This window comes from Adelges cooleyi, unplaced genomic scaffold, assembly GCF_023614345.1.
Source record: "Adelges cooleyi isolate 19-005CV unplaced genomic scaffold, UGA_ACOO_1.1 ACOO_flye_CR_arks_rails_tigmint_CR_PRNA_574, whole genome shotgun sequence".
Classification (NCBI taxonomy): Eukaryota; Metazoa; Arthropoda; class Insecta; order Hemiptera; family Adelgidae; genus Adelges; species Adelges cooleyi.
Window position 1 is genome coordinate 5,379,959 of NW_026096268.1, and position 12,725 is coordinate 5,392,683.

Consider the following 12,725-nt stretch of genomic DNA (forward strand, 5'->3'; position numbering starts at 1 on the left):
TTTGATTTTATTTGATTTTAGACGAATGTAACATCAAAGTTCACATAATTTTTTTTTTTGTTTTTCTTATATTTTAACAGCGTAAACATTGGCTTTCATTGAACTCGAAATTAAAATATACTAATCGTTCTCCTTATCGAAAATTTGATTATATTTGTCGAGTCTTTAACAGTATAACGTTACTGTATTATGGTACTTAATATAATAATTATTTTCGATTATAGAAAAGAAGTCAATAATAATAATAAAGTATACAAAGTATAGGGACCGCAAAAAGTTTCCAGACGGTTTATATTTGATAAAGAAAGTATTTTTCGATTTTCATGTATACCTTTTATACACTACCACTCTCTTTTGACAATATCCGTTCGCACAAGCATCACAAGTAAGCCAAAAGACTTACCGTACCTACCCGGGACTTTAAAATAAAAATCGCGTTAAGTACTTGCTTCTTGTTATAGTGTTAGCATTGACGTCGAATCGAAAGTTTAATCGGTGGAATAATTTTATGTGAAAGAAAAAGTAAGTGTATAAGCGCGTATACATACAATATTTTTTGTAGTCATTGTAAAATTATAAAAACCTTATAAATATTATATTAAATTCGTTTGCGATCGCTTTGGTTCTATTCAGGTTCTATTATAAAGTTCGCGTAAAAATGTGTTCATTTTTATTTTGTGTAGACTGTCAATAGCAGTATTTGTAAAAAAAAAGCAATTACCGGATATTTTTTAAATATGAAAAATTCCTTTGCGGTTAAACTTTTTAGGTAAAATAAAGATGTTAAGTTTGGACGAGAGCGTAAACGATTTCATATCTGCGTTACTATCGAGTTAATTACAGTAACATTCTAAGGACGGATAGCGTTTGATCTTTAAATGGGCTATTTCATCTTATTTGTACTGACCCTTTTATCCGTGGGTTTCGAGTTAATCTATTTAGTGTCCAGTTTGTCGGGTGAACCGTTGGACCAAGATGACGAGACTTCCGGCGTCCTTTGACGGCGTTTTTTGACCGCTTCTTTTGTTTGACGTCATTAGGGCGTAACGTTTATTCATAAATACAATTTTAAAGTCGCCATGGAGATGAGATGTTAATGTAATCATTGAACGGCTAAGAAGTGACAGATCGTTTTAGAAATATTATGTCTCTGCGATATCAATTAATATTAAAGTCGACGACGCGACGTCACGAATTTAAATAGATTAAAAAAAAAATGTGATATTTTAACATTTCTTTTAAACAAGGAAATAAACATTTGACTTTATTAAAATATCAAGACTTTTTTTGTGGCACTCGAGAGTCTTATACGGTTTTTTCCCAATATAGCGTTTAAAAGTTTTTGTAAAAAATCGATAAAAACTAACTACTTTTTTTTAAGTTTTCTAATTTTTAAAGCTCTCCGAGTACTATACAAACGGCAGTGGTGCTGTAAAAGGTTTTTTTAAAAATGTTTTTCACTCATATCCCCTAGAGTTGTCCTTACATTAGTGTTTTGTGAAATTCCACGTTTGATACGACTTATCCAATCGGCTCTAAGTGGAAAATAAAATATAGCTCAATATTTTTTCAGATTTTCATTTCATCATCTCTGTTTACACGTAAATTTTATAAATATATTGAGAAATATTAAATTGTTCCAAATTTAAGCTATTACTACCAATAAGATACAAAACCTAATTATATATATTATGTATACATATTATACTTATCGAATATTTATATTCAATAGTAGTGTGTGATTTCTATAAATGTTCGACAAAAATGCCTTGACGCCTTGCACAAGAATTATCCTAACTGGATTAAAAACCTAATGCAAATTCATGTAAATTCCTATTATGAATGAAAACTCGATGTGCAAACAGGGGTAGCGTCGAAGGGTCGTAATAAAAATCTGAAAAATGTTTGGAAAATATTAATAAGTATAAATAGTACCTTGTTGTACTATTTTGTGTGCGTGCTATGGTCTAGGTTAGGTTGGGGTTTTTTTTTAATTTTAAATTTTCATTCAACGGTGACGTACAGCTGGCAGTGTTTCCGAAGTGACTGGACAGGAATAAATCGGCGGGGTACTGTTATAATATATGAAACGGCTACTATTTATGCGGTATATCACGGCCAAAGGGAAACGTTTGCGGATTCAGACACTTGCCGTAATGCACACTGTGGTTTCGGCAAAGGATTGTTTCGCATTGAACACACGTCCCGTACATTATTATATTATACACGTCGGCGATTGGACCTGGCGGCGAACACGAGTTGTCCTCAGCTCGATTTGGATTTAATTTAAAGCTTAACCCGGTCGTGGGCTAAAGTATACATACACATACCGGCGGGCCAGTAGTGGACGGGCCGAACTTTTGAGGGGGTGTAAAAATATACAATATATACCCATTCGTCATCAGCAACCGACCGGGGTCGTTGTCGATGATAAATGGTAGAAAGTTTGTAAAAAAAAAAATAATATTTACATACATATTTTTTTAAATATACCGCGAAAACGTTCTTTGTACAATAAAATATGCATTTAGTATATTATTATACTTTTTCGTCCGCAAAACACAATGACTGTATTTGTACCTATACTGTTTTTGACTCGGTCGTGGCTGTTTAGGGAATTTATCATCGTTTGATTCGACAGCGACATAACCGACGTGGGCCGACCGTGTCCGGTTAACATAAATCACCGACCGTTTTTCAGATACTCGAAATCATAATTTTTCCCTTCAGCGGGGGGTTGAAAAACACGGAAACCGGTCATAATGTAACCCATAAAATACATACACAACATTACAAATTATTTTTATTATTTCGGTTGGTACAATATCGGTGAAACGTCATTTTATATATACTCTGTGAACATAATAAAATTGACATGTACGATGGCAAAAGTTATAAAACATTTGGTTGGCGTACAGTCGATTATGGAAATAAACCCATTTGAGGAACTCGCCGCATTTATTGAGTTATATTTTGGAATAAGTATAATAAAAAAATATTTAAATGTTAACAATTTGTAGTCTACAATAATAATTCGATTATAAATATCAGACTTGTACGATATGTCTACTATAAATAATATATGGTTATTTGTGGTAACACCGTGTTAACACATTGTATACACAGGTTCTAGGTAAATCGACATGAGGCATTCAACGTGTTTCGTATAATAATATGTAATATTATTTTTTATGACGTTTGTTAAAAAATTGCTTACAATTTATAATTACTATAATTGTGTGGCTTGCCAAACAAAACCGTTTCCAGGCCAAGACTTAATCTGCAACTTTTAATGTTTCTTTGAAATTATAAAATTAATTAAAACTAAATTTAGCTTTGTGTGTTCTTTAAATATAAATTTGCATACTTTAAAAGCCAAAAATTATCCGTTTATCCTACTGTTTACTTTTTTTTGTATATATTTATCTTTTGGTTCGAGCTAATAGTCTGGAAGAATTCCAATTTTATTTTTGAACTAATTTACTATAAAGTTTACTACCATTAGGCATTAACAGGCTATAAGTTGATTGTAGAGTGTAATCTGTATATGACGCGCTGCCAAATTAATAGTTCTTATAATGGCCCTAGTGAACAAATAGAAACCAGTCCATTTATAACTTTTCTAGTGTACGTGTATCAAAATGTAAATTTGTAATGTCTGATAGCGAGTTAAGAGTTATATTAGATAAATTTATAATTAAAAAATATGTTGGTATAATTTTAATTTAATTTAAAATTTGTTTAAGGGGAAAAATTTATTTTTTTAAATGGTCATAATATTTTTGCATTATTAATTTTATACTTATGTATCAAGTTCTGGTTGTTGTAATACGAGTATGTTGTTGTTGTTGACGAATTTTATTCAGTCAACTCAATGAATATTTTTGTACTGCTAGTGCGGACCATTGTACCTTGCAGCTTACTATTTCATTCTGAGTTCTTTACGGATCAATGTACGTGATGGAGAATATATTATTTCTGGTTCAAATTGGACAGTACGGTTGTTAAGCTTAACGTTTGAACAGATTTACTTTGCAAATATTAAGCTACAGAATATTTGTTTTGATGCATATTGTATTTTCTACACTGGAAAGTTTCATAGTACGGTTACACAGTTAAAAAATATAAAATGGCGGTTTAAAAACTGCTGGATTAATTAAATTACAAGTATTTCTGTGAATTAGTGCTACTGTCGTCTGTCGTTGAAACACAGCTGTTGTGTTAAAGTGCAATCAGGTGTACATTCTTTGAATTTGGATTTGTCGGTACAAATAGATTACTAATAAAAGTCAACCAGATTAGGTCATTAGTTTTAATTGAACTTTGGTGTACATTAGACGAACGTACACAATTTACTTGAAACGGTTTTGTTTTGAGCAGTTAAATAAACATGGAAAATATTCTTATGAGATAATAGTGTAATATTTTATCATTAAACGATAGTATTAAACGTTTTTAGAGCCGTTTAGAGAAATAAGTTGTTTTCAGCGTAACGTTTGTTGTTGTTATTCTCGAAAAACTTCTCAGTAAGACAATCAGTAGATAAAAGTACTCTAAATCATATTGTATTGGTTTGATACAAACTGCGACGTTGGGTAGTATTTGCATAACAGAAAATATAAAATATAGTATTATAAATACCAATTATTTATTATTTTTTTCGAAAGACTGGGCAAGCGTTATCTATTTATATGCGTATAAGTTAAAGTTGTACTGCATTATCCGGTATTTTTTCACTATAAAATGCAAAGAAGAAAGCTATAAATTATATTGTGTTTGTGTATATAATAAATATATATAGGAAAAGGGGGAAGGAAAATCGGTAGTCCGTGAGTAGACTTTTCTCAGAAGCACTTAAGCTTCGATTTACCATATCAGTCCCTTTCAATTTACCGTGTTTATGTATATTTCAGTACGGCATAATTCGATTATCCAGTCGACATTACATCGAGCTTTTTATATTATATTTTTAGCATTTATTTTTATGTACACAGCTTTCGGCGCATAAAATAAAATGAAACGCCATTAACGGTGAGCCGAAAGCAAACATATATTTCAAACTAAGTCGTCATAACTAATTAGGGAATTTGCACATATACATTTGTTCGTCTTGATACCTGTGCGCAAACACGCCTATTAGTATAAATACATTATTTGTTGTTCGTTTATTATTTTCTCCATCTAAAATATTATCGTGACATATTATCATATATTTCATATTCAGATAACGCAATCAGGTCATGACATTTGTCCGTACTCACAGTAAAACAACAGTTATACATAAATTACGGTTATGTTTTTGTATGCATTTGCAAAAAAAAAAAAAGAAGAAAATGAGATAAATGATAAAATTACGGCAACGTTGTGAATATTAATGTTGATGCATATTGCCACGTTAATTATGCCATTACAATTATACTAGTGCAATCGATATTGTAATTATAATATTTTTGAATAATTTCTGACAGTATAAGATCGTCATGGTAGGTATGAAAATATAACAAACTTATGTATAAAAATTACCAAAAGGCATAAAATACTTACACAAATGAACTATACAGAGACATTACAGACGGCAATGTGTGATATTAGTGTTAAAAAAAAAAAACGTTTGCACATTAATCGTATAAGCAATATAAAAATGTTTATTATCTCTTTAAAATTTTTATTCTTAGCGATTTACTTATTAGCATTTTCAGCTGTTAATTCTACGTGGGTATAAAATATAAACTTAATACAAATTTTCTCGTTTTATTTTTGTTGAAAATTCGGTAAATCTATAGTAATTTTGCGGTATTAACGCAAATACGTTATTCAGACAATATTCCCATAGTTTTAATTAAACATTTTGTAATTTATGTAAAAAAAAAAATGTTTAATTTCCATTTTTTTAACAGTTAAAAACGGACGAACCGTTGGTAAGTTCTGAATTAAATATGAAAATCGGAGTTGCGCGTTCAGTAATAGGGTCCAAATTTGATTAAAGCTCGCATATGAATAACGTCCTGTGCTCACGGAATGCGTGTTACAAACCAAGGTAGGTGTACTGTAAGGTCGACTAACAATCACGCATCATTTTCTCTAAAAAATTGAAGTACGTTGGTCGTTGAATTAAGCTTGCAATTACTATTTTTAAGAACAGTCCAAGATCTTTCAAATGTGAAAATTGTATAATACGAGACACTTATAATAGAACAAGTGTTTAATTATCCCATTTTGAAAAAAAACGTTTTTTTTTTATTATCATTTTATTTTTTTTTTATATTTCGGCTTTAAAATAGCAGCCTTGACTGTTATACTACCGAAATAAGATCTTTATTTTATACCGAAGACGCGCACTGCAGTTTAACCAAAACCTTGAGATGCTTAATGTATTATTTAATCAGAGCATCCATCGCGATTGTTTGATAGTCGTAAATCTTAATTAATCTGAGAAAGTACAGATTAAGGCGTTTCGTTGTATACAATTTAATGTAACGCCTTTTAATAAAATATATCATTACATCAAATTATATAGTTTACAGACTTTGTAATCGCCGTCGCTTTTATAACAATTGCACTGCACTTGTCAACTTTCTAATCTGGATAAAATGTTAAATACAATAACTGATAACATTAACTATGAATTAAAAAAAAATACTATACTATTGAATGTTGTAAATTACCCAAAGATAAAAGAAATTAGAAAGATATAAGAAATTATAACATTGGAAACAGCAGTAATGAAATTTTAAATATACCTAATATAATATTATTGTAAAAAATACATGTTTGCCACAGCGACTAATAGCGGATTTTAGTTAAAAATAAAAAAATAAAAACAAAATTTAAAATTATAGGAATACACATAAGGGGTTTTTTTATAATATAAATTTTTAATAAATAATAAGTAGTTAATTACTTTGTTGTGCAACAGTCATATTATACTGATGTTGTAGCGATTTTACTATTTTTGGAATTTTATCAACTGTTGATCAAACACCATTAGTTTGTAAATTGACTTTATGAGTATTTAAAATCTGTATTGAACATTTGTAATATTTTAATTAATATTTCTGTTTGTTTTACGGACTTAATATTATACACAATACGAAATATTCCATAAAATATCAAAACTAATGAAATTTGCGCTGTTACAAACAAAGTAACTACATAGGAATAGACCAGTTGAGAATTATGAAATTTTGCAGTCTTCATAATTCCATCTTCTGAACGGGACCCAGTGTAAAAAGTATGTAATTAATTATTTTGCGTTTTTCTTTTATTATGCAGAGACCGTACGGTGACGATGTTTGGTCAACGAACGAGCACTGCTTTAATGTGATACCGACACCGGTCGACGATGGATTTGGACGCAGACGAAGTGGAGCGATGGTTATGCGAGAGAGCACCGCAGGACTTGGTGGAACGAGTGGTCAGGGCGCGGCTCCAGCACCGTGCCGGCTCGTTGTCGGTCGGCCGGGCCAAACGCGCATCCATGACATCCGAAATGTTCAATACATGGCTGGCATCTTCGCCGATCAAACGGGCCAAGTCCCCAAACAGGTAAAAGCATTATATCTTGTCCGGAGAATTCAATTGCTGTATTTGCCCGGGGACGGCCTAGTCACATACCGTCGATTGCACAACATGCCAGCGTATGGGTCACTTTCCCGACGCTTGTTCTATTCCGGTGTACTTAAATGTTATTTAATTAAATTGTATTCTTGTCCGCGTTATTCCTCTATTATATTCCGACCACGTTTTAAAATTGTAATATTGTGTTTGTATAGTAATTACTGCCATTCAAAAGGTACATTTTACTAAAACACCCTATATTCACAGCTCAAAATCTCTGGTGGTCTAAATTTTACAAATTTTATATTACTCCCTACATTCATTGTTATACATACAAAATTTATTAGTATAACGTGTAAAAAACGTTTCCGGCTTCATTTTTACACTAACGTACCTAAATATCTACTTTAAAGCCTACAGTACTAATATATTACAGTTATTCACATAATACACAATAGAAATATTCAACAAATCATGCATTGTCACGAACGGTACAATGTTAAGTACAGAAAAAAAATTAACTTTTTTAGTTTTCTCACGAATTTAATATATTTTAGGTAAATACATTAATCATTTAACACGCTAACAAACGCATTTCGTTGGAACCATTGAGATTGCCATAAGGCGAATATCCGTTGATTCATTTTACGTTTGACGTTGAATGAAGACTTAAGAAATCGTGGCGGACGTGAAGTCCAAGTTTTCGACTTGCTTATTGATGGACTCTCCTCGCCTTTCAGTTAACATTTCATTTGTACTCAAGTCTCAACGCTTACTATAGGCTATAAAGTTTTTCATTTCCACGCTGTTAGTTTGTTAGTGTTCAATAAAACGATTCGACTCACAATAAATAGTACTGTGTAACTCGAACAATTTCAATACTTTTTTTTGACTAGATTTCGAGTTTAATATTATGTTGACGTCTCGTCCTTGGATTATTATTTTGGTTATTTTCATCACGGGTTAATTTTGCATAGCTAGGTGGTTTTTTTCTTGTTTTTTTTGAAAAAAAAATTACAATTTTGTCATTATCGAAGCAAACAAGGTATATTTATATATATTTAGCTTTCTTTATTACACAATAGTTTTGCACAACAGTTTTGGACGCTGCTAAAGGCTAATAATAATTTAATATTTTAATAGAGGCGTTCTACATAGTACAGACAAAGTATACAAGCAACCCGTCCGTCGTTGACGACAAAATAGGGTAGTTATTTGATTTCAGGCAACGGAGCGTACGTTAATTCGGTCTTGGGCTCATTGCAAATCGCAATCAACGCATCCTAAACACGAATTATGCAAATCTTATTAAACCGCGTTTTGCCCGTTGAATAACGCGCGTAGTTTAGCTTATTCAGTGACAAACTGATCAGCTGTGATTATACCTAAGACGAATCTTCTGGCAGTAATTATTAACTCTAAACGGTTTCTGCGCTTTTCCATCCTCTAACATCTGGAGGAAAACATATTTTACACCCACCAAACCACAAAATAAATTCACCCATAACATACAAATATCATTAATATTTAATCCTACTGTATGACATATTAGTTCAGATCAGCCACCCACCTCATCAGACACTCGTGTTCAGCGCAACTGTTTCCTACAATAATATAATGCATTGCTGGTACTAACTAAACTTTACAGATTTGTGGGTTTTTGTGACAAATATATGTATATAAATGTGTGTTTTAACAAAGGCTCAATAATCGTTAATGGGGTTGTAATTATGTTATTATTTTTTTAAATTTGTATTTAACCATTTTATTTACATAATATAATCGCGTTATAAGTATACAATGTTATAATGTTACAATGTTATTGTTAGTACATCAACGAGATAGACGTTGGAAAACGCGAAAAATGGCTAAATATTTAATATTTACAGGGCGACAAGAAGCAGCGGGGAGTGGAGACATCACTTGGGGCTTTTGGACGAAGGGGAATTATTCATGGAGCTCATTCGGGACGTGTCCAACGAACTAGACATCGACGTGCTTTGTCACAAAATACTTGTCAACGTTGGACTATTGACCAGAGCCGACCGGGGCAGCTTGTTCCTGGTCAGGGGCAAACAGCTAGTAGCCAAGTTGTTCGATGTTACCGTAGACACAGGTAATTAAACACATTATGCACAACATTGAGGGATATTAACTAATATTTAGCAACATGCTGACGAGTCATGTCGGTTAAAGTTTATTCGAACATAACTAATTAGACAATATTATAATAATAACCATTAGGTCAGGTACCTATATGTTTTGTACGATTAAACATACATTATATATTGCATACATATAACAGCTATAAATGTGTATCGAAACGGTTCTATTTTAGTTTGATTGTGCACGATTTGACCAGTTCAAGCAAATTATGCTATAACAGCGTTAGTTTAGAAAAATGAGTTAGCCATCTGCCATTACATTGTACACTTTAAAACAGTATTATACAATAGATGCTTGAAAAGTCGTAAGGAGTGTCGACGAAATCCAACAGATTGAACCGATTTTCGTAGACAATATCAAACTGTTTTCAAAATGACAAAACTTTTGTAATTTTAAATACGGATACTGAGTAATACTCGTGTATAAATGTAATTATATGGGTACCTACGTAACATGCCTGTTGCTACTGTCAACTGCCAGCTATACCTACATTACAATAATTTTATAGTTTTACATTTTATTGAACAAAAAAACCATCGTTTCAGTGTATACAGATAAACAAAATAAAACACTAAGCTTGCCGTTTTATGAAACGACAATTGACAACAGTGCGTGTGTAAGAAACGTTATTATTATGAAGGTGTACACGTTATGAAATTGAAAAAAACTCACTCTTAAAGAGCCGAGTTCGTTGTTGGAAGACAGACGTGTTTTGAAACGATTACGAAGACGATAAAAAATTCGATAATATGCGTTTTTTTTTTTTTTAATGTATTTCATGCGCCACACTAGACTAGTTTATCACTAACCGGCTACTGATGTACAATAATGTTCTTAGCGAGTTACTCGACCAAGACTTATGATAATATGCTTGGTGTTTTTATTTTCTCGTAACGCAATATTACCACTGTCTTCATCCCGTGCACGCTAGGACTTAATGTAGCGAATTTTCGTAGTACACGAATGCTCTTATCTAGGTCGGATCAGATTGCCAAGTTTGGCGTTCTCGGTTTTATCTCCGTTCCCGGAATGACACGAGGGCTCTAAATGGCATCGTTTTACGCAGGATACACAATGGTTTTTGACCCAAATAACGACGATTTCATGCAAATAACGAAGGTTTTATACAAGTCTGACGTTACTCCGGCGGTTTTCCCGGATGGTTTTGCATAGTTTACCTGAGTACTTGTGTATGGAGTTCAGACGCGCAACGTTAGTGGAAATAGGTTGTTAATATTACTAGCGAACACACCATAATATGATTTACTCATCTACTTAACGAACCTATTGCAAAAAAAAAAAAAATAATAATAACAAATCCATTTGAAGTGTTCCGTTTGAAGTTAGTAAAATGCATAATTTTGAAATGTCCGTACGGCACCTGGATTACATTAACGTGTACTCGATAATTTCAAATGTGTTTTATGTGGAATATTTTTCATCGATTTACAATGTTTGTATAAGTCACAATTAACGGGTGCCATACTCCAAAAACGTGTAACCGCGCATTTTATAGTTAAGAACCCATCCCTAGTTGAGAAGTGAGGTTTATTTTTTTTAAAACCATGTTCTTTATTTAGTTATTTTTGTGGCGAAAACACGATTCACGTTTTTAACTTTAAGTCGCGATTTGAAAATTTCGGAAACATTGATTTATACAATTTGGAGCTTTATGTGTTTTTCTTTAGTTGAATACTAATGACTAATTAAATTTTGTAAAGTTAGATTTAATATGCTCTTCGCAACGTTCAAAACGCTCTTGTAATATTAATGGAGCGCATATGACACGGGCATGGTAACAAGCCAGCAAAGTAAAAATTTATATTTTCATTTGAAGCGAGCGAGACACGAATTTGGAATTCAAACAATGTTTTTACAAGCGAAAATACTTCTATTTAAAATACCATGGCCACGGGAACCGGTGATATTGACAAAACATCACGCGTTCACGGATCATGGCCAGTATTTTCATCGAGTATAATGTTATTATCATAATACATTTTATTATCTGTGATCAATAAAAAATATAATTTAAGATACCTGCAAAACGCTATCACGCGATCGCTGTACACACACACACACACACACGTCATAATAATATTATGTATTGTTCTTGTTATAATAATACCGACAACGTGTGTTAAACCTATTACGGAGATTGTGCTCCTTCGGTGACGACATAAAATACCTGTGCAATGTCGGTTAAGTACATTATCCTCGTTTTAGTATTGATACGCGCCGGTTAAGCAAATAACAGAAGAAACTACAATAGACAGTGTAAAATCAATAATTTCCCCATTGCCGCAGCGGCGGCATCACATTCAGGCGACGCTGGTATAATATAAGTATATTGAAATAACTCGGTTATAAAAAAATGCTCGCGTTAAGTATGATGTACTTTAAAGATCTGGAAAATAATACTCGGCTGTCTCGTAAAAATGTTTTCTAGCGTTTACGAGCGACAAGTCACTGCGTTATTGCTACATATTTTACTGCATTAAGTTCGTCATCGTCGTACACGTCTATCTGATCTCTGTTTTAATAAAAAAAAACATATTTTCACCATGGTTGTATTCCATGTTTAAGTAGGTACTCTGAAAACTTGGAAATGACGTTGTAAAGAATGTTAATAAGGACCAATACAGAATAGAAAAAGAGTCATAAACCTTATATCCGTTTAAACCAATCTCAATCACTTGTTGCTAATTTGATTTTTAGTTTTTATTTTCATCGTAACTCACTACCAGGTGTCTGCATGTAAATAAGTCAAGAGCAAAAGAAGTGTACTAAAAAGGAGCCGATAATTGGGCGTGATTGAGAACATCAAACACGAACTCTATTCGTATACTTTCATATTAACACTTTGTATGAAAATTTGATCGACCGTGTGTTGGGTAAAAGAAAATAACTAGGGCGGCGAGAGGGAAGAAGTTCAAAGATATCCCCTACTCATGTTTATGGTTTATTATAATAGTTTTGAGGCGATCAGATTCAGCCGAAAA

The 12,725-nt window shown here is 32.3% G+C and overlaps 1 protein-coding gene across 5 annotated transcripts in view; it reads left to right on the plus strand.

The window, feature by feature from the left end:
- The window catches only part of LOC126843726 (cGMP-specific 3',5'-cyclic phosphodiesterase), a 49,380-nt gene that overhangs the window by 20,348 nt on the left and 16,307 nt on the right, over positions 1 to 12,725 (plus strand). For all 5 annotated transcript variants that reach the window (XR_007686474.1, XM_050581432.1, XM_050581434.1 and 2 more), the window contains 2 exons: positions 7,273 to 7,545; positions 9,447 to 9,673. Coding sequence is in view for 4 of the 5 variants with exons in the window: in XM_050581432.1 (XP_050437389.1) it covers positions 7,343 to 7,545; positions 9,447 to 9,673 (430 nt within the window). In the remaining variant the exon portion in view is untranslated. The remainder of the gene's footprint in view (positions 1 to 7,272; positions 7,546 to 9,446; positions 9,674 to 12,725) is intronic.